The sequence below is a fragment of the Electrophorus electricus genome, chromosome 18 (genome assembly GCF_013358815.1).
Source record: "Electrophorus electricus isolate fEleEle1 chromosome 18, fEleEle1.pri, whole genome shotgun sequence".
NCBI lineage: Eukaryota > Metazoa > Chordata > Actinopteri > Gymnotiformes > Gymnotidae > Electrophorus > Electrophorus electricus.
The window spans coordinates 4931710-4952725 of NC_049552.1; the positions used below are offsets into that span (position 1 = coordinate 4931710).

Genomic DNA, 21016 nt, shown 5'->3' on the forward strand with positions numbered 1-21016 from the left:
ACGTTAAGTCACACCCCTCTCCCCATCTATGACGTGAAGCCACGCCTCATCTCCCGAGCTACAACACGAAGTCACTCCCTCTCCCAATACTACGAGGCAAGGCCACGCCCCTCTCCCGTTCCACATCGCTAAGTCACGCCCCTCTCCCGATCCACATCGCTAAGTCACGCCCCTCTCCCCTACTACAATGGGTTTTGCTGCTCGTCCTGTTTTTACGCAGCGGTCGGTGGATGTTGACCTGTCGAGTAGAGGATTCACGTCCGTTATTTGAGTGAAATTTCGAGAAACTCTGGTCGACGTAAGCAAGAATGATTACATTTACTTTCATTTATACTTGTAATTTAAGGTAGCTTTTCGTGCTAGGTAGACAAATAACCTACCAATCTGGCATTCACGAACATAGACTGTTGCCTGTGCAGCTAACCTAAGTTGCTGCAAGCGTGCGCAGCGTTCAAACCCACACGTGCTACCTCACCTAAACTTTGTCTCAGCTGTAACTTAAATAATGGCTATCTCCAGCAGTCGAACATGTTCTAGCTAGTCCTCCCCACATATATATTTATATGCAGTAACGTTAGCTAACGAGGATGGCTAATAGTTAGGGAATCGTTTCTGTGCGTATTTGTGTGTGTTACAGCCATGTTTTATTCAGCTGTCAAAAAAAAAAAGCTATTCCGAAAGCTATTTGCCTTTTTTTTTAAATGTAGCTACGCTATTCCAAAAAGTAGCTGCAGTATTCTAAAACGCCTTGTTATTCCGAGCTGCGGTCACAGCCGAACACGACCAGGACGTGATCGCATTGCGCTGATGCTCTCCTGTGGCCATAGGCAACATGGTTAACCAGAGAGCGGACCCGTGTCGGCAGTCATGTAGGAGCGACTCCAGCGGGACCAGCAACAGCGGAGAGAGCTCGAAGGAAAGCTCGAGGTGCTCAACCCCCGTGCTGGACGCCGACCGAACCGACCGATTGCGAGAAAAGATGAGACGCAGGATCGAGTCAGGGGACCGCTGGTTCTCCCTGGAGTTTTTCCCCCCTCGCACGACCAGTGGTGCGGTGAATTTAATATCCAGGTAAGCCCTTCGCATGGGGGAGCGTCTGATGTTTTTAGTGCGACACTTTTTTTTTTTTTTTTTTTTTTTTTGTCGCACGAAGAGCTTGCTTCATGTTTGCTCGTGCGCTTTAGATTCGACCGTATGGGATCTGGCGGGCCTCTCTTCATTGATATAACCTGGCATCCAGCAGGAGACCCGGGGTCCGACAAAGAAACCTCCTCGATGATGATCGCTAGTACGGCAGTCAATTACTGTGGCCTGGAAAGCGTGCTACATCTCACGTGCTGCAAACAGACGAAAGAGAAAATCACAGATCACCTCACCAAAGCCAAGCGTCTGGGTCTGAAGAACATCATGGCTCTAAGGGGAGGCAAGTCTTGCAATGGTCAGCTGTGCCATGAAACTAAATGCAAAAGATTCACTGCCGCATATTCATATGCATAAATGATCACATGAACACTGGACTTCTTCTCATTTACATACACTGCAGCAGAATGTGATGTTAAATTTTTTTTTAAAAAGGAGTTATGATGTAAGGCGGAAAAAAACCTGCATCTACAGATCCCATAGGAGCAGACTGGGAAGAAGAAGTGGGGGGATTCAGCTATGCGACAGACCTGGTGAAACACATCTGCAGTGAATTTGATCATTACTTTGACATCTGTGTTGCTGGTAGGCATTCAGTATAAAACAAACATGTTTCCACTTCATACTTTCTGAGCTATTTGTTCTGTCCTTTTTAAGATTTAAGATAAATTTTTCACCCACAGTTCCCTGTTCATTTTACTGACAGGGTACCCAACGGGGCACCCGGAGGCTGAGAACTATAAAGCAGACCTGCTGCACCTGAAGGAGAAGGTGGACGCGGGTGCGGACTTCATCGTTACACAGCTCTTCTTCAGAGCCGAGACCTTCCTCACGTTCGTCAAGGACTGTCGTGCCATCGGCATCAACTGCCCCATTCTGCCTGGAATCTTTCCCCTGCAGGTATTTACAAGCTTCATCTGAATGAAACTCTTGCCTTAGAGCATGAGTTAACCAATCACTCCATAACACTTTGGCACTTAGTGTTAGTGCTATTTCTTACGCAATGGAAATAAATAACAAAAATCAAGATGTGTTTTATGTTTTGCTGCCTCAGTCATAGCGTTCTTTAATTACTAGTCATAGTGTAAGAGACATTTCCTTCATAATTTCTCTACTGGCCATCCAGAAAGTACTCAGCTCCGTTCCTGCTGTATTCAGTTTTTCTGTATGAACTTTTGCACTGTGACCTACTTCAGAAGCAGGGGCGAAAGTGGTATATGGTTGCAATCAAGAAAGCTTAGATTAAAAACTACAAAAACTGAATTATACCTGAACTAACTAAATGCAAAGAACTGTAAATATAATCCCTGTAAAAATACTTAAACATCTGAGCATTCATGCAGTAACATTTGTCACAACTTTGTTTAAATAAAAAAAGCAACAACAGGGCTATATGAACATTAACATCTTTATTTTATTTTGTAGCTCAAACAAATGTATTTTATGTGGTAGTAAGCAGTTAAAATGGTTTTATTCAACTAAAATAAATTTTTCAGCAAAGTAATTTAGTCAAGGCAAATTTTTAGATTATGATTATCCAGTCTATTAAAATGAAATAAAGTTTAAAATAAATATTGAAATAAAATAAAGTTTAAGCAGTTAATTTTTAAACCCTCAATTAATTGAATGCATCAGACACATTCTGCTTGACTCTTGAAAATGTGTTGCCTGATTGGATGGAAATGGCCCGTTTAGCCTCAGGAGAGAGTACAATTTGTAAAGTAGCTCATTAGCAGCTGCTGGTAGCTGTAATGAGCCAAAACAGAAATGAAAATGTTAAGAAATTGTATAACTTACTTATGTAACACAAACTGCTGGTTATAAAATAATGTACTGCTTTCTAGAGACTGGAGTCTGCAGACATTCACCATACCTTGTGCAATCTTCCTCCATAGGGTTACCACTCCCTGCGGCAGCTGGTCAAGCTGTCCAAGCTGGAGGTGCCGGAGGAGATCACGCGCGTGATCGAACCCATCAAGGACAACGACGCCGCCATCCGCAACTTTGGCGTGCAGCACGCCGTGGAAATATGCAAGGTCCTGCTGGCTAGCGGGGAGGTTCCCGGCCTGCACTTCTACACGCTCAACCGGGAGGTGGCTACCATGGAGGTGCTCCGGCAGCTGGGCTTGTGGGCAGAAGACCCCAGGTGAGTAGGCGTTCCCAGCCGCGCTTCGTGGTCTGGTACTGGGCCATGCTTTTAACTGTGACACTCGCAGCATATTGTTGACTCTGTAATGGTGTTTTGAAAAGGCGACCTTTGCCCTGGGCTATCAGTGCTCATCCCAAACGGAAGGTGGAGGACGTCAGGCCGATCTTCTGGGCCACGAGGCCCAAAAGCTACATCTACAGGACTCAGGACTGGGATGATTTCCCTAATGGAAGATGGTACTTGGTGGATTTAAATGAGCTTTGAGGTCCTAAATGTCTTCTTATTTTCACAATTAGAACGCATTCAGTTAAGTAAAATTTACTTTGCATATATATGTTGGTGTCCAGATTTGTTGTATTAGGAGTGTACTGCAGCATACTGAATTTGAAATGTTCTTTGAAATGGAGAATTGGACTGTATTTTCGTATCGTTTATAATTTCAAAGCCAGTGCCGTGGAGAACAGAACCCTCTGTCTGTCTGTCTGTCTGTCTGTCTGTCTGTCTGTCTGTCTGTCTGTCTGTCTCTCTATCTATCTATCTATCTATAGATATATATATAGATATAGATATATATAAAATGCTGAACAGTGCCATTTGCTCCTCTGCCAGGGGTAACTCATCATCTCCTGCCTTTGGAGAGCTGACAGATTACTACCTGTTCTACTTGAAGAGCAAGTCTCCGAGAGAGGCCCTGTTGAAGATGTGGGGAGAGGAACTAACCAGTGAGCAGAGCGTGTATGAAGTCTTCACCAACTATATCACAGCTCAGCCCAACCATAATGGACACAAGGTAGATGGGCAGAGGTTTCAAACGAACTTCGTGAAACGTCGCGTTTGAGGGCTTCATAAGTAACGACGAGTGATTTAAAACATGCATTGCATGGAAAAAGAACTACGCCAAACCCAAGTTTGCATGATCCATGCGATTGAATCGTAACGTATGCAGTAAAACTGATTGCATTACGTGCATCAGTAATAACTGGTCCCCTCCATATTTTCATAGGCATTGCAGATTACACGAGCTAACATCTTTACATTTCAGGGTACGCACGCTAACATTTTGCTGTATTTGAATAACATTTATGTCTAGATCTGTGCATAACGTCTCTGTGCAGGTGATGTGCCTGCCATGGAATGATGACCCTCTGGCTCCAGAGACGAACATGCTGAAAGAGGACCTGGAGAAGGTGAATCGCAGAGGTGTCCTCACCATCAACTCCCAGCCCAACATCAACGGCAAGCCTTCTTCCGACCCCGTCGTAGGCTGGGGACCACCGGGTGGATATGTCTTCCAAAAGGTTGGAAATTTTGGGCAAAATTTCTTTATTTTTTCTTCTATACTGAAAACACTAATGTTCTGATGCTTCGCCATCTAAATTTGCCCGATGGCCATCATGAAAAACAATAACGAGGAAAAACATTGATATGTAGCATTTCTTGATTTGCTTTTGGAGTGCAGCAACTCCGGGAAAGTAATGATTAATCAGATTTTAATTAGACACATTTATACTGGGCCGCATCAGAAGGAGGAGTAAGTAGTCATGTGGAAAAATGACATTTCCTATATATGCAAAAAAAGTGTGTGTGTGTGTGTGTGTGTGTGTAATATATGTATATTTATAAAATATATATGTGTGTATTTAATTTGCAGGCATACCTGGAATTTTTCACCTCAAGTGAAAATGTGAATGCACTTCTTAAAGTGCTGAAGAAATATGAACCTCGTGTGAATTACCATATTGTCAATGTGCAGGTAAAATACACTTGTAAAGAATGGTACAGGGATACTATCACTTACAATCTGAAGCCTTTTTACGTAGCGTTGGCTTCTGTTGTAGGGCAAGAATATCACAAACGCACCTGATATGCAGCCCAATGCTGTAACCTGGGGGATTTTCCCAGGCAGAGAAATTATTCAGCCAACGGTGGTGGATCCAGTTAGCTATATGTACTGGAAGGTGAGGAGAGCCCTATATGTTTATACATAGACTTTACCGCTTATGAAACTTTGCTGTACGTTATTGAGTAAATCCTTTGGTTTTAAGTTATCAGATGTTAACTTTTTTATCTTTTTAAGAGGGCTCGTGAATAAAGCAATATAAGATTAAACAATCATTACAGATCCTTTTATCTTTGTTGTCTAACCATTAAGAAAAGGCTGCTTGCTGGCATCGAGAGCCTTGGAAGGGGAAGTCACCCAAAATTGGACTCACCGCTTATAATAACTTTACTTTTCCCCTCCGCAGGATGAGGCGTTTACACTGTGGATCGAACAGTGGGGGAAGCTGTACGAAGCCGAGTCACCTTCCCAAATGATTATCCAGTACATCCATGACAACTACTTCCTGGTCAACCTAGTGGACAATGACTTCCCCCTAGACAGCTGCTTGTGGCAGGTCATCGACAGCATGTTTGAACTAATAGACGCACCCCCAGAACCTTTTGATCAGGAGGGCGCACAGTAGCTTTAAAACGTAGCAAGTTTATTGCTACTTTATTGTAGGAGTTCATGAATACATGCACTGACAAATCAATACAAACTTCTGTAACAACATCAAATATTTATTCCTTTAAAAAAGTTTAGTTGTTACATAAAATTACTGTATAATGAGTAATTTACATAGCATTATTTATATTAATGCTGACCGAGAGGACTATTTTAGAATGCAACTTTATGTAAGTGAGCCGATACGGTTAGAGACCGTAGTAATTGGTGGCACACAAGATGACATGCCTACATTTATGATGGCACTAAAATTTCCAGGGGTTATGGAGAGCCTTTATTTGTGTTTTTAATTAAATGGGTTTTAAGCTACATATGAACTATATTTTGGCTATTGCACGTGTCTCAAGTATGTGGCTGTCGGGGACGTTTTTTCCTTCTGCTATTATCCTGCTAGCAGAAATACACAGACAAACAAACAAACAATACAACATCCAACACTAACGCACAAACACATATTTACTAGTAGAGTTATCCAAGACCACGCTAAGCTGTGAGTTTATTACTCCTGTAATCAAGTCCCTGTTTGCCACTAACCTGTGTCCTTTATCTTATTTTTCTTTTTTTATGTTTGTTTAATTTTGGTAGAAAGTCTTTCAGTTTGCCTCCTTTTTGGTCCATTGGACAAGAAGCAGAATAACACACACTAAGAATTTGTGAGCATGTGTGAGCCATTAAATATAAAGCTTATTTTCACTTCTTGTTGCACCTTTAGGCCCACTTTGCTGTTTGGAATCTAACAAAGCCCCTTGCTATAAATAATGATCTGAAATAAGGTTAAAGTTAAAACTCAGCTATGATTAGACGCGTTGTCATAAGCAGGAGTTATGCAGCGGCTTTTGCCCTGGGCGCACATGTATGAATGTACATGCTGTTCCTTTTATCTCTAGCTGATGTAATCCAATCTTGAAACATGTTGCTTGCTGAAAAGAGGCCAGTGATTCAGAGAGACAGCCACCCATGTTACAGCAGGAAATGCCATGTGTAAGACCCCACCATTCCGATAGAAGCTGTTCAGTAGGACTGCTATTGCCACCACTGTTATCCTTTTATAGCAAGCATGTCTCCTCCATGTAAACAGCTTGCTCAAATTAATATTAAACTTTACATTACAACTGGTTTTTGTTGGGTGGGGAGGTCATTGGACTTTTATTTTGACATACAATATAGCCACATTCGGAAAGTGAGAATTACAACGAAAAAGACTGAAGAGTTCAGCAGTGTGTGACACTGGTCATGTGGTCTAGTTGGGCTTATAGACTTACAGCAGGTTACGAGTCCTGCTCTCGCCATGCGTCCCAAGCCTCAGCGTCTGACTTTGAATTAGTAGGAGGAGACCAATACTATGTGGCACCACAGGTAGGGGAACGTCTCATGTTACATAACTGAACCCACTGACCTGCCATCTCCTACGGCTGCAGCCACGTGCCGCACTTCCAAGATGAAACAACATCTATCAACAGCTGTCCAGCAGAGTCAGGGCTACCTGGCAGACTGTTGTGTTTGGAAAGGCTGTTGTCAGTAAGAAAATAATTACCATCATGCGTAAATGCAAAATTGAGCCATGTCATGTTTATGAAGTAACCATGACAGAAAAGCATCCAGATGGATCAAATGTTCGATACAAAATATACATACTATTACATAAAATAATGCAACTTTTTTGCAGCTACTTGGACATGCTGTCATGAGCAGAAGTTGGAATGGGCTGCTGTAAATGGCCCACCGTGTGTGAGTAAAAGGTCATTAAGGCAAGGGTTTGGCAATGTAGCTAGAATAAACAATCCTACCAGCACTAGATGGCCCCATCGATGCATGATTTAATATAGCTGTCTTTTGCTGTATTTAAAGAGCGTTTCCTCTGAACTGCTGTTAAGGTTTAAATGACCCCATGCCTTCCAGAGGTGTAGTCAGGGTATCATGTTAACCTGGAATGTTCTGCCAATGTATACCAGAAGCTCAGCACTTGGGTCAAGGGGCATAAGGGAGTCAAAGCTCTAGCATTCATTTAAAGACAAAACATGCAATAATGATGTGGCTTTTTTTTTTAAGGGTGCAAATGAACTGTTATGTAGCGTTCCTGGTTTACCTTCTTGAGCAGGGTTCTGTTAAGACTTGCGGTCTATATGAGCCCTAGTTACAGCTAAGCTTCCCGGGTGACTCGGTGCCTTCTGCCCCCTCCACCCCTGTGTTCTCGAACATCATCATTTCACGCAAGTAACCCTTGGACAGCGCAGTATAACACGTGCCAGCATGGACGCATGAGCAAACAATGACACTTTTCATAAAGCCACATTTATGCCACTTTAAAATCATGCCTTAGTTATAGTAAGCTGGTAAGATAAAGTTGGGCGGATGTCATGTTGTGACAATAGAGATGTCAAATACAAAAATGAAGAGTGGTACCACAAAACCGAGGAAGATGTGTTGGTAAATTATGTGTTGGACATGGCATGTAAATTAACAAGCCTCAGTGAAAATGTACCAAAAAAGTTTAACGTACTATAGAAGTGGAGCTGCCCGATGTATTCAAGTATTATCCTCCAGCAACTCCTTCCACCGTCAGTATAGCTTTGAATATTATTTCAGGTTAGAAGGTACATTACTTCCTTTACTTCTATAGCAGCAATTCTGACTGCCTTCTCTGTACTGTGAGATATTAGAAAAGCAAATCATTTTTACTAAGGATCAGATCACAGAAATATCTCCATCCGTGTCTGTGAAGAGGCAGGCTCAGAAGTGGAAGGAAAGAATTGGATGTCGGAATATTTCAGAAGTACAGCCTAAACAGTTAAGCGTCTGACATGTTGCAAAACCACCTCTATCAAATAAAGGAACTGAATATCTGCTTTATTATCGAGACCTCAGCTTTGCACAGGTACTTTGAAGAGCAGCAATCAGAAGCCTGCTGCAGTTAGCCTCCTTAAGTTGCTGTGTGAGGGAATGCAGAGTCTTATGGGATGCTGTGGTCCTCCAACAGATTCTGAAAGCTGATCAGGTCTGAATGACATCTGGCCGCACCTCTGCCTTGATAAAATGTTTAGCAAATGGGTACCTTTGTTGCTAACCTTCCCAGCAGCCTCAGTGAGCCCAAGGGCAAAATCTCATGACAATGTGCCTAATCACCATCTGTTCTATGAAGTTCTGTGAAGAGGCTCTTTCCAGGAAAAAATGAATTATGGTATTATGGTTTAAAGGTCATTGCTTGGACTTGCTCAACTACTAAGCAGTTAAAATTATTGAGCTTACTTTCTCATATGTGTAGTTTGTGAATATTATTAATATTGTTATTACTTACATTTATATAGCGCTTTTTTTCATACTCAAGGATGCTTTACACACACACACACACACACACACACATATATATGTTAGCTTTTACAATCACTCACACACTGAGTGACAAAAAATGGAAAAAAAGGTGGCCTGCACCACACGTGCAGTGAACGTGTCAAAGAGTATTTGTAACCGTGTGGGTATTGTTTATACTGCGCTGCATGACTGTGTGCATGTCACATATTCAGTTGTGTGAGTGAGCCACCTGGTGCACCTGATGAACTTTAACCCACTGAGAGTAAAGTACAGTAACTGGCCTGCCTTTCAAACAGAGACACACAACTTGCATCTGCATCTGGTCTTTATGCTCTAATTCAGGCAGTCCCAGCATGGGAAAGGCAGTGTGAGCAGTGTTATGTGTATGCATACAGCAACTCACTGCAGCTTCTTAATACACATAATCCCAACATGTGTGGAGGAAGCACAGAGATCAACCATGTAGAAAGTGCAGCGTCCATATTGCATGACCATTTAGGCAGCATGTCAAACAGTGATAGAGGCCCTGCAGAGGACAACGCTAGGTGTCTAATAACTAAAGAGAACTCTGTTACAGAACAAAGGAACAGTATACGGCAGAACACCCCGAGGGACTGCAGTCAAAGGGGTTCCAATACATTAGTACTGATCTAGGATCAGATTCCTCCTTTTGTCACTATATGGCAACAACCGAAATCGTCCTGGGACAGCAACCCTGTGAATACAGGCTGAACTAGAGACAGCATTGGTCAAAGGGCACAGTTCAGCATTGTTTTTATATTTTAATGTTAAGAATGCTTTTCACAGCAACAGCTCTTGTACCAGGTTGGACTATGTAGTACAGTGATGAGTGAATGGATGATGAATGCCTGCTGTATCTAGTATGTATAACTTGAGGTAACAATATATCGTAATTCCTACATTCCTACATGCGATCTGCTCTAATTTGATCTTTGAACTACAACAAGAATAACATTAAAGATTTCTGTACTGCTTGTCTACATTTGAACACAATTTATCTGCTATTTTGTGTGAAGCTCTCCTTGTGCCTAACACAAACACACACAGGGATAATGAAAGAGGCAACATTACTTGGACTAGCATAAGTGTATATACACCCAGAATAACAGCTTTCATGTGTTCAGTCTTGTTTTCCTGGTATTTTCCAATTTGTTACACTAGTAATGGTTTATATTATCGCTGGCCAGGAAACCAAGTTCAAGACCCGTTCATAGTCCGGTGAAATACCTTTCACCTAATACGGTGGAGATCATTTACACATGATCTAAGCTTGGCTTCCCAAGCATAGGATAAAGCTTGTCACACACTATATTGCATTCCAACAGTACCATAGCACCATAGTGGAAGGAGGCTTCACTGTGGAAGCAAACGTCACTCTGGGCTGATGGCTTGCACTCGTAAAAAGGCAGTAATGTCTTGGAAAACGAAATGTAGGAGGTTTTTTTTGTTTGTTTGTTTTTTTTAATGAACACAACTAACTAAGAATGCCTGGTGTACGTGCGCAGGCTGGGGCTGCCTCGCGTTGTGTGTGCTCCCTGTGCCTATGCCTAGTGTGCGGGAGGAGTGTGCGTTTGCCTTGGCCGTTAGCTGCTGTTGAGCATTAAGATGGCCACGCTGCAGCATAAGCGCAAAGCTACTGCCTGCCACTCCTTATGGCACTGAGCACACTCTGGAGGAGTGCACACGTACACATACGTGTGCACACTTCTCCTAGGGACTGCTGACGTTGTACCAGTGCACGCCGTCAGCTCAGAGTAAGGTTTGCTTCCGCAGTGAGTCCTCTTTCCACTGCAGTGCTATGGTACTCTTAGAATACAATATAGCGCGTGAAAGCTTTGCCCTATGCCTGGGAGGCCGCACTTAGGTCATGTATAGTTGTGTAGTTGTGTAAGAACAAATAGCTTTTACACTAATGTTATATATATTGCAAATATAATTGCTGACCCTCAGACAGCTGGAAAAATTTACATCTGTGTGGAAAACAATGAAGATCAAAAAAAATTAAAAATTGACCAACCGGTATTGTGTGTGATAGGTCAATACATTTACAACTGCATGGATCTGTTATCCTGCAGAGGTGAATGTTGTCAAGGGGGATGCTGTAGTGAATCTGTCATAGTCGTTCTGGTCACTGGCCACGGCTGCTGATAGTCTGAGAAACACCTTCCAACTTCTTTTTGGTTCTCTGTGCTGTTAGCACATTGTTCATATCTGCTGACAGTGGGTATCCCTAGTCACATGCATTGTGGATAAGGATGCATTCTTGAACTTCTTGAAGTTGATATTGTTATTGAGTAAGCTTGACATATTTGGCCTTGTTTTACAGGATATTTGTCGATATCTGAAGGCATATTAGTTTCCCTGATGGACACTGTCGCCACTTTTTAAACTGCTCAAAGGTAATAAAAATGAAGATACGTGGTCTGGGAGGATTTGGTTGAATTCTTCCTGCGCTGTATTGCATGATGCTTACATTCTTCACAGATACATTGTATCTTATGATTTGTAATTATACTTGAAATCCTATTGCTTTCTTATTTCAATTTTTCATTAAATAAACAATTTGGTCTCTGGATTGGCTCTACACTATCATTTGCTTTGAGGGCATGAGTTAACTGTTGTTAGCACACCAGGTATGACTTTAATATTGATTAATTCAATATCAATTCCCTGCATGATGTCTTTCTCTCCAAAATACACCCTAAAGGCTGTGCAGTGTTTCTGCAAGCTGGGGGCACAAACAGCTGTCTGCATTGGTATGCCATTCTAGATTCCTCCAAAAGTAAAGGGTAGGGGTAGAATGTGCAAAGGGCCTGCCCCACCCCTGTGCCGCCCAGGCCGAAAGCGGTGACTCGACCCGCTCTGCTCCATCAAGCCGCTGCACCCTACGGTCCCACCCTCCACCCTGCAGGCATTCGCATGCATGGTCAGGTTCCCTGCCCACTCAGGATTACAGTTCCACACAAAAGTATAATGCTTCAATGAAATGTGATTTTCTTCTGTTGTGATCAGTCAGTAACCTCTCATGCACTTTCTATGAATTAATTGATTTCTCTCTGACTTAGAGAATGACTAAGAAGGCAAGTTTAAAGAAACATCTCTCACAACATCATTATGCTATCATTAGGCTATCTGAGTAGTTTAGTCTGCTGTGCCAGTGCTTTCTGTATTTGTTCCACAATTTGTTTCTGTATTTGTTTCTGTATTTGTTTCAAAGGCAGCACAACATGCATGGCACACACACACACACACACACACACACACACACACACACACACACACACACACACACAAAAAAAAAAAACAAACAAACAAAAGTAACACTACATAGTGTTTGGGCTTTCAGTTTTAATAAATGAATAATATGTCAAGCCTCCAGTGCTGTGCATTGCTCTTCCAGTGCTCTTCCCTACATCATGGGGAGGACTCATTGCGCATGCAGCCTTGTAAGGTGGAGGCGGTGACCAGATGGCCCCAGCCTCAAATGTGCAATAAACTGCAGCGTTTCCTGGGGTTTGCTCATACTACCACCACTTAATTCTGTCTTTCAGCCCCCTGGCTAGGTCCCTGATGGACCTACTCCAGGTGAATGCTCCTCACCTGAAGTGGATGCCCAAGGCCAAGGAAGCATTCGGAGTGGAGACAGTGTCTTGAGGGAGCATGTCACACGTTCACCAACCACAAAAACCTGAAGACTAAGAGACTCAACTGCAGGCAATCCAACATGGTCTGTGTTTTTCTCCCACTTCGACTTTCAGGTCATGTACCAACAGGGCTTGAATAATGTGAATGTGAACGCCCTCTCAAGACTACGCCATGCTGAAGCATATTCCAGGAGTCAGGAGTCAGTTGTCTCTCCGTCCTGCTTCATGGGTACTGTCTGCTGGGAGCTAGATCATGACATTGCAACAATTAACCTACACCCAAACCGCCTCTAAATCCCTCCATGGTGTCAAACGGTGCTCATTTCTTCAGCACACTCGTCGGTCAACTCTGGGTGCCCAGGATTGAGCCACACAGCTCAGTTCTTAAAAGCTCGATACACCAAGACATCGTCCAACACATCGCCTCATGTGCGGACTGCGCACGGAGTAAAACACCATGCACCCCGCCTGCTAGTAAGCTGCTCCCCTTACCTAAACCACACGACCAGATCTGTTGACTCTGTAACAGCGCCCGAGGGGAACACCACCAACCTCGTGATAGTGGGACCCTTCTCCAAGATGGTTCGCTTCATCCCCCTCCCAGCACTTTCCATGGCCTGGAAAATGGCTGACCTCTTGCCACATCTTCCGACAGTTTTGGCTGATGCCTGAGGACATCATGTTGGACCAGGGGCTCCAGTTCCACAGTTGCAGTTCTCTGGGGTATGGCAAGAACTGCTTGGGAAACTTAACATCACAGCAAGCCTTACATCTGGCTAGAAACTGCTTCAGCTAATCTTAATTATAAGAACAAGCAATGCATATGATGACTCTGTTATTGAGGCAGGATAAGGGAGTGGTGACAGGGTCATCCACTACAGAGGGCCAGGACCAGATCAGTGTGGATCACTCTGAGTTGTATGAATAGTACTACACCTGTCGGTGGCACAGAGTGAGAGAGAAATGTGGAGTCTGCAGCCTCCACAGTGACTGTCAGAGCAAAAAGGTTGATCTAGTATAAGATTGTCACTCAGGTTATTGATTTTAGGTCTTGTATGCTTAAGAAGCAGAGCTGAAGACCTGTCAAAAGTGCAGGTCCCCTGCTGCCTTGACAAGTCCATGAGCAGTAAAAGACCACTGTTCTTGTCTTGTGCCTTTTGGGAGATTGGAATCATCTGAGAGCTTCAGCTGTGTCCATGGAAGCTAGACATATATGTACTGAGGGTAAACATGCGCTTCAATTTTGGGGAGTGGTAGCTCAGTGGTTAAGGCATTTGACTTGTAAATGGAAGGTTGAGCCCCTGAGCAAGGCACTTAACCCTCAGTTTAATCAAGTTGGTCATAATTGTAAGTTGCTTTGGATAAAAGTGTCAGCTAAATGCCTTCAAATGTAAAACTCTATGTCAGGAAGCTGTGCTGACCTACATAGTCTCTGCAATGGGCTGGATTTGAGTACATATTCAAAACGCATTTGCAAATTTTGTTCAAATAAGTGCACACATCCATAAATGCTTTCTGTAGAAGTGTTGATCAGTTAGTATCTTCTCTGTCACATCTGAAACAAGTGATTGTAGATGTATTTTCTTTGCTACTGCTAGAGAAACCACCCACCAAGTTATCGAAGGATCGTACTGGTTTTAGACCATGTTGTTGTCAGTTTCAATTTATGCCAGTGTATCCCTCAAGGTTACAGTGGATTTATTTTCCCCAAAATGCTCACACCACCATCCCATTTGCATGGAGCTCCTATGTCATTGTGGCATTCCTCCATTCGTGCATTCTTTTTTTTTTTGTATAAAACTGATAATAATCAGTTTTAAACTGATAATTTATCATGTTGGTAAAACAATAAAACATGCAAACAAATAGCAAGGCTAATAACTTTTAAGCTTTTAACTTCATGACCAATACAGATGTACTTTGTCTACAATAGGCAAAGTTTGAGGTATTGGGGAACTGGAAGAAAAGTTAAAACAGGCCTTACATACCCAAACCTGTAGGGGACAGTGTTGCTCTGTCTGATGCTAAAACAGGCACTTGACTCCAAATTGCACTTTCGTATTGAGTGGCAAACGTACCACTTCAGTGCATTCTCAAAGAAGGATTTTTAATGCAGTCAAAGATTATATAACAAAATAAATGCATACAGTTTCCAGAAAATTCAATTGGACAATATTTATGTAAAGGTAATTCAAAATGACTTTAAATGACAATGAATGACAAACAATGACACCCGAATTTATTAAGTAATCTTTAGATTCACTGCAATATTATTAAAATGACATGCGTTAATAATTTGTTTAATATAATAGTACTATGTCTATAATAACATAAAAATGGAGTCAGTTAACAGTTACTGTGTTCTTTGCTTTTGGATTATATAAATTAGCAAACAATTCCTCTGTCCTCACAAAAACGATTTTGTTCCTCACAACTCCAGCCAACATCTAAACTTAATCCAGATTAGATGTACAAAAGGAATAACAATGGTCCAAAAATATTCTCAAACACTGCCCTTTCTTTAATGAGAAAAATATATTTGATTGATTAAAATGTTCCACAAACAAAGCAAAAACAAAGGGCAGCCATACTGGCAGTCAACTCCACCCATGTGACAAGCAAACAAACAAAATGGACAAACAAAAAAAGGAACATTAAAGCCTGTACAATAAATGAAGCCTCTGGAACCACCACAATATTACTGCTATGCTTAATATCACCAATTATATTTCAGTCTCTCATACCTCACTCATTGGTTCTTGTAAGTGGTTAGACAACACCTGAAAAGAGTTTGAACAGGTGAATCTTATCAGATAACTATAAAGATGTGCTAAAATGGAATGCAGGTGGGCAGGGAACCCATGTCTGTTTGGGCTTTTAACAGTGAGAAGCGAGTGCTGTGAAACACTGAGATCTGGGGAAAAAGAATGTTTACCCTATGCACATTCTATGTCTGGCTTCCATGGACACTGTAGAAATTACTCAGACCAGACCACAAAAATTGATGCCTTGTGCCTATGTTCAGATCTTTTATCAGTCTGTCTTTGCTTTTTTTCCATTCCCTTCAAGTGTGGAATAAAATGACAGTGCAGCATTGGTACGGTGAAACAGCATCGCCTACTGTGGATCAGCCACAAAAAGTCAGCGACTTTCCTTATCAGAAACGGATGGAGGGCTCTTTTTCCATTGTGTCATCCATCCAAAGCAGCACAGTGTTGCCTCTGCAATGCCCCGAACTCATTCAGATTCAGGCTGGTCAGTCAAGTTGTGTTTCTAGCAGTCAAATGGATTCTTCAGAAGCTCAGACTACAAGTGGCTCTGCTGGGTTTTACCAGTCTGCGTTCCAAGGTGAACAGCAGTTTCCTGGAGTTGTATCCCAACCCCACCTGCTGGGTTCCTCTGGAAATGTGGAAACTCAGTTTCAGGGGCAGAGCTCTAAGAGTGTCCTAAGCACCCCCCAGATTTCCAGTAGCCTTTTTCAGCACAGTGCTTTACATCAGGGGCATTATGGCCACTTGGACTCTGTATCCAGTGCTCAAGGTTTCCCAAGTCAGTACACTGGTTCAAAGGTGCACAATCTGCCTGTCCAATCTGCTCCTACCCATCAACATCAGGGAGGCTGCCAGGGATACTGCACAGCAAAGCAGCATCTGCTACAATGGGGCCATTCCTTGTCAGCTTGCCAGTAGATGGCAGGCTTCCAGTGTGGGGTCTGGTATCACCTCCATCAGCCAGGAGTTTGCCACGAATGTCGCACAACAAAGGAGTGGCAGCTACTATGATGCCGGCCTTTATTAGGCGGCAAGCACATGGAAGACTTCTGGTTTCTGGTGTGACCTCAAGCAGCAAGCTGTCTGCCAGCGATGATGCAAAATGGGGCCATTATGGGGCCATTCCTTGTCAGCTTGCAGCAAGCTGTCTGCCAGCGATGATGCAAAAACAGCAGCTTACTATGGAGCTGTACCTGCCCAAGGAGCAGGCATGAGGCAGTCCCCCAGCCATAACCAGCCTTCACCACAGACTGCTCCGACCCAGATGGAGGGTTCCGGTGTGAGCTCCGGCTTGACATCTACTAGCAAACATTCTGTCGGGGATGTTTCACAAAAAGACAGCTACTATGGACCTCTGCAAGCACAGGGCATAGGCACAGGGAAGACCACTGGCCACCAGTCTGCATTGCAGACTGCCCTGTTCCAAAAGCAGAGCTCCAGTGTGAGATCTGGCATCAACTGCACTAGCCAGCAGTCAGGCAGGGATGATCCACAATGCAGCAGCTATTACTTTTTGCTAGATACCTATGACACAAGAGTCTGTGTCCCGGAACTGTTGCCCTAAGAAAAGGGAGCATGAGGGGACGACAAGAAAGGAAAAAACATGAGATCTGGGAAAAAACAATATTTACCCTATGCACATTCTATGTCTGGCTTCCATGGACACTGTAGAAGCACTCAGATGACTACGATCTCATGAAAGGAACCAAGAAGTGGCCTTCGGTTTACAAAACCGAGAACTTGCCACTTGGCCATCATGCCTCAGACACTTGTCATTAACTGGTCTTTGACCTTGCATGAGTTTGCACCTTAACTCTGAGAGTAGAAAAGCCTTGAAAGGGTTGGAAGTCACTCAAAACTTCAACAGCCTTCTGAATCATGAGTAACTGTCATTGGAAGCTGATCGTGCACCATCGATAGCATCAGCATACGCTTCTGAAACTAACTGGTTATAGAGAGCATGTATCTAAATGCTAAGGCTACACCCCCACCGTGCACAAGCACTCAAGTAATAAGACTAAAAGGAACATATGCAAATGTTTGTCAATTAACCTGGAGGAGTCAAATGTGTACTGACCATGGTAAGAAAATCAAGAGTGCAAAGACAAAAGCCGTGTTTACCTGCAGCTGAAGAAGATGGCAGCACAAGAGCTCGAATGGGCACACACTGGATGAACTTGTCAACTCAAACTGACTATGATTGCCTTCCATGACAATGTCCCATGGCATTCCCTTCAAACGGCTTTTAAAAGGCACGAACGGGGGTTGAACCCGTGCTCTTCGGTTTACGAGACCAACACCTTACCACTTGGCCATCATGCCGTAGACCCAAGGATGGGATGGACAATAATCAAATGGCATTTTTAGGGTTTCCCCTCAGGCAGCATGATGTGGTGGATCAGAAGGATAACATATGGAGTGGTTATGTTGTGGTGTTACCTTGTCTATATTTTACAATTGGATTACCTTCATACTTAAATGCTCTTTTCTCATCAACTTCAGGGAGGCTGCCAGGGATACTGCACAGCAAAGCAGCATGTGCTACTATGGGGCCATTCCTTGTCAGCTTGCAGCAAGCTGTCTGCCAGCGATGATGCAAAAAACAGCAGCTTACTATGGAGCTGTACCTGCCCAAGGAGCAGGCATGAGGCAGTCCCCCAGCCATAACCAGCCTTCACCACAGACTGCTCCGACCCAGATGGAGGGTTCCGGTGTGAGCTCCGGCTTGACATCTACTAGCAAACATTCTGTCGGGGATGTTTCACAAAAAGACAGCTACTATGGACCTCTGCAAGCACAGGGCATAGGCACAGGGAAGACCACTGGCCACCAGTCTGCATTGCAGACTGCCCTGTTCCAAAAGCAGAGCTCCAGTGTGAGATCTGGCATCAACTGCACTAGCCAGCAGTCAGGCAGGGATGATCCACAATGCAGCAGCTATTACTTTTTGCTAGATACCTATGACACAAGAGTCTGTGTCCCGGAACTGTTGCCCTAAGAAAAGGGAGCATGAGGGGACGACAAGAAAGGAAAAAACATGAGATCTGGGAAAAAACAATATTTACCCTATGCACATTCTATGTCTGGCTTCCATGGACACTGTAGAAGCACTCAGATGACTACGATCTCATGAAAGGAACCAAGAAGTGGCCTTCGGTTTACAAAACCGAGAACTTGCCACTTGGCCATCATGCCTCAGACACTTGTCATTAACTGGTCTTTGACCTTGCATGAGTTTGCACCTTAACTCTGAGAGTAGAAAAGCCTTGAAAGGGTTGGAAGTCACTCAAAACTTCAACAGCCTTCTGAATCATGAGTAACTGTCATTGGAAGCTGATCGTGCACCATCGATAGCATCAGCATACGCTTCTGAAACTAACTGGTTATAGAGAGCATGTATCTAAATGCTAAGGCTACACCCCCACCGTGCACAAGCACTCAAGTAATAAGACTAAAAGGAACATATGCAAATGTTTGTCAATTAACCTGGAGGAGTCAAATGTGTACTGACCATGGTAAGAAAATCAAGAGTGCAAAGACAAAAGCCGTGTTTACCTGCAGCTGAAGAAGATGGCAGCACAAGAGCTCGAATGGGCACACACTGGATGAACTTGTCAACTCAAACTGACTATGATTGCCTTCCATGACAATGTCCCATGGCATTCCCTTCAAACGGCTTTTAAAAGGCACGAATGGGGGTTGAACCCGTGCTCTTCGGTTTACGAGACCGACACCTTACCACTTGGCCATCATGCCGTAGACCCAAGGATGGGATGGACAATAATCAAATGGCATTTTTAGGGTTTCCCCTCAGGCAGCATGATGTGGTGGATCAGAAGGATAACATATGGAGTGGTTATGTTGTGGTGTTACCTTGTCTATATTTTACAATTGGATTACCTTCATACTTAAATGCTCTTTTCTCATCAACTTCAGGGAGGCTGCCAGGGATACTGCACAGCAAAGCAGCATGTGCTACTATGGGGCCATTCCTTGTCAGCTTGCAGCAAGCTGTCTGCCAGCGATGATGCAAAAACAGCAGCTTACTATGGAGCTGTACCTGCCCAAGGAGCAGGCATGAGGCAGTCCCCCAGCCATAACCAGCCTTCACCACAGACTGCTCCGACCCAGATGGAGGGTTCCGGTGTGAGCTCCGGCTTGACATCTACTAGCAAACATTCTGTCGGGGATGTTTCACAAAAAGACAGCTACTATGGACCTCTGCAAGCACAGGGCATAGGCACAGGGAAGACCACTGGCCACCAGTCTGCATTGCAGACTGCCCTGTTCCAAAAGCAGAGCTCCAGTGTGAGATCTGGCATCAACTGCACTAGCCAGCAGTCAGGCAGGGATGATCCACAATGCAGCAGCTATTACTTTTTGCTAGATACCTATGACACAAGAGTCTGTGTCCCGGAACTGTTGCCCTAAGAAAAGGGAGCATGAGGGGACGACAAGAAAGGAAAAAACATGAGATCTGGGAAAAAACAATATTTACCCTATGCACATTCTATGTCTGGCTTCCATGGACACTGTAGAAGCACTCAGATGACTACGATCTCATGAAAGGAACCAAGAAGTGGCCTTCGGTTTACAAAACCGAGAACTTGCCACTTGGCCATCATGCCTCAGACACTTGTCATTAACTGGTCTTTGACCTTGCATGAGTTTGCACCTTAACTCTGAGAGTAGAAAAGCCTTGAAAGGGTTGGAAGTCACTCAAAACTTCAACAGCCTTCTGAATCATGAGTAACTGTCATTGGAAGCTGATCGTGCACCATCGATAGCATCAGCATACGCTTCTGAAACTAACTGGTTATAGAGAGCATGTATCTAAATGCTAAGGCTACACCCCCACCGTGCACAAGCACTCAAGTAATAAGACTAAAAGGAACATATGCAAATGTTTGTCAATTAACCTGGAGGAGTCAAATGTGTACTGACCATGGTAAGAAAATCAAGAGTGCAAAGACAAAAGCCGTGTTTACCTGCAGCTGAAGAAGATGGCAGCACAAGAGCTCGAATGGGCACACACTGGATGAACTTGTCAACTCAAACTGACTATGATTGCCTTCCATGACAATGTCCCATGGCATTCCCTTCAAACGGCTTTTAAAAGGCACGAACGGGGGTTGAACCCGTGCTCTTCGGTTTACGAGACCGACACCTTACCACTTGGCCATCATGCCGTAGACCCAAGGATGGGATGGACAATAATCAAATGGCATTTTTAGGGTTTCCCCTCAGGCAGCATGATGTGGTGGATCAGAAGGATAACATATGGAGTGGTTATGTTGTGGTGTTACCTTGTCTATATTTTACAATTGGATTACCTTCATACTTAAATGCTCTTTTCTCATCAACTTCAGGGAGGCTGCCAGGGATACTGCACAGCAAAGCAGCATGTGCTACTATGGGGCCATTCCTTGTCAGCTTGCAGCAAGCTGTCTGCCAGCGATGATGCAAAAAACAGCAG

General features: G+C 43.6%; 1 protein-coding gene and 3 non-coding genes across 5 annotated transcripts; 1 reads left to right on the forward strand and 3 right to left on the reverse strand.

The window, feature by feature from the left end:
• The first annotated feature begins 210 nt into the window (after window positions 1–210).
• mthfr (methylenetetrahydrofolate reductase (NAD(P)H)) lies at window positions 211–6106 on the forward strand. 2 transcript variants are annotated; one of them, XM_027011270.2, is made up of 12 exons: window positions 211–298; window positions 828–1071; window positions 1185–1423; window positions 1615–1725; window positions 1847–2040; window positions 3036–3286; window positions 3391–3525; window positions 3899–4079; window positions 4405–4587; window positions 4941–5042; window positions 5128–5247; window positions 5536–6106. In XM_027011270.2, exons 2-12 carry the CDS (start codon window positions 833–835, stop codon window positions 5752–5754), a joined length of 1974 nt encoding a protein of 657 aa, XP_026867071.2. In that variant the 5' UTR covers window positions 211–298; window positions 828–832; the 3' UTR covers window positions 5755–6106. The 2 variants fall into 2 exon arrangements, with proteins under 2 accessions (XP_026867071.2, XP_026867072.2); XM_027011271.2 differs by lacking the exon at window positions 211–298 and having other exon boundaries at window positions 1008–1071; window positions 1244–1423.
• Window positions 6107–17790: 11684 nt separating this feature from the next.
• trnat-cgu lies at window positions 17791–17862 on the reverse strand. Its single transcript has one exon. It is a non-coding gene; the product is annotated as a tRNA-Thr (tRNA).
• Window positions 17863–19224: 1362 nt separating this feature from the next.
• trnat-cgu lies at window positions 19225–19296 on the reverse strand. Its single transcript has one exon. It is a non-coding gene; the product is annotated as a tRNA-Thr (tRNA).
• A 1361-nt stretch (window positions 19297–20657) lies between these two features.
• trnat-cgu lies at window positions 20658–20729 on the reverse strand. The gene has a single exon. It is a non-coding gene; the product is annotated as a tRNA-Thr (tRNA).
• Window positions 20730–21016: the final 287 nt, after the last annotated feature.

Coding starts and splice junctions, on each gene's coding strand:
- mthfr (XM_027011270.2), top strand. CDS start 833: ATGGTTAACCAGAGAGCGGACCCGTGTCGGCAGTCATGTAGGAGCGAC. Junction 3,287..3,390: donor TTGTGGGCAGAAGACCCCAG/GTGAGTAGGCGT, acceptor TGTTTTGAAAAG/GCGACCTTTGCCCTGGGCTA. Junction 3,526..3,898: donor GATTTCCCTAATGGAAGATG/GTACTTGGTGGA, acceptor CTCCTCTGCCAG/GGGTAACTCATCATCTCCTG.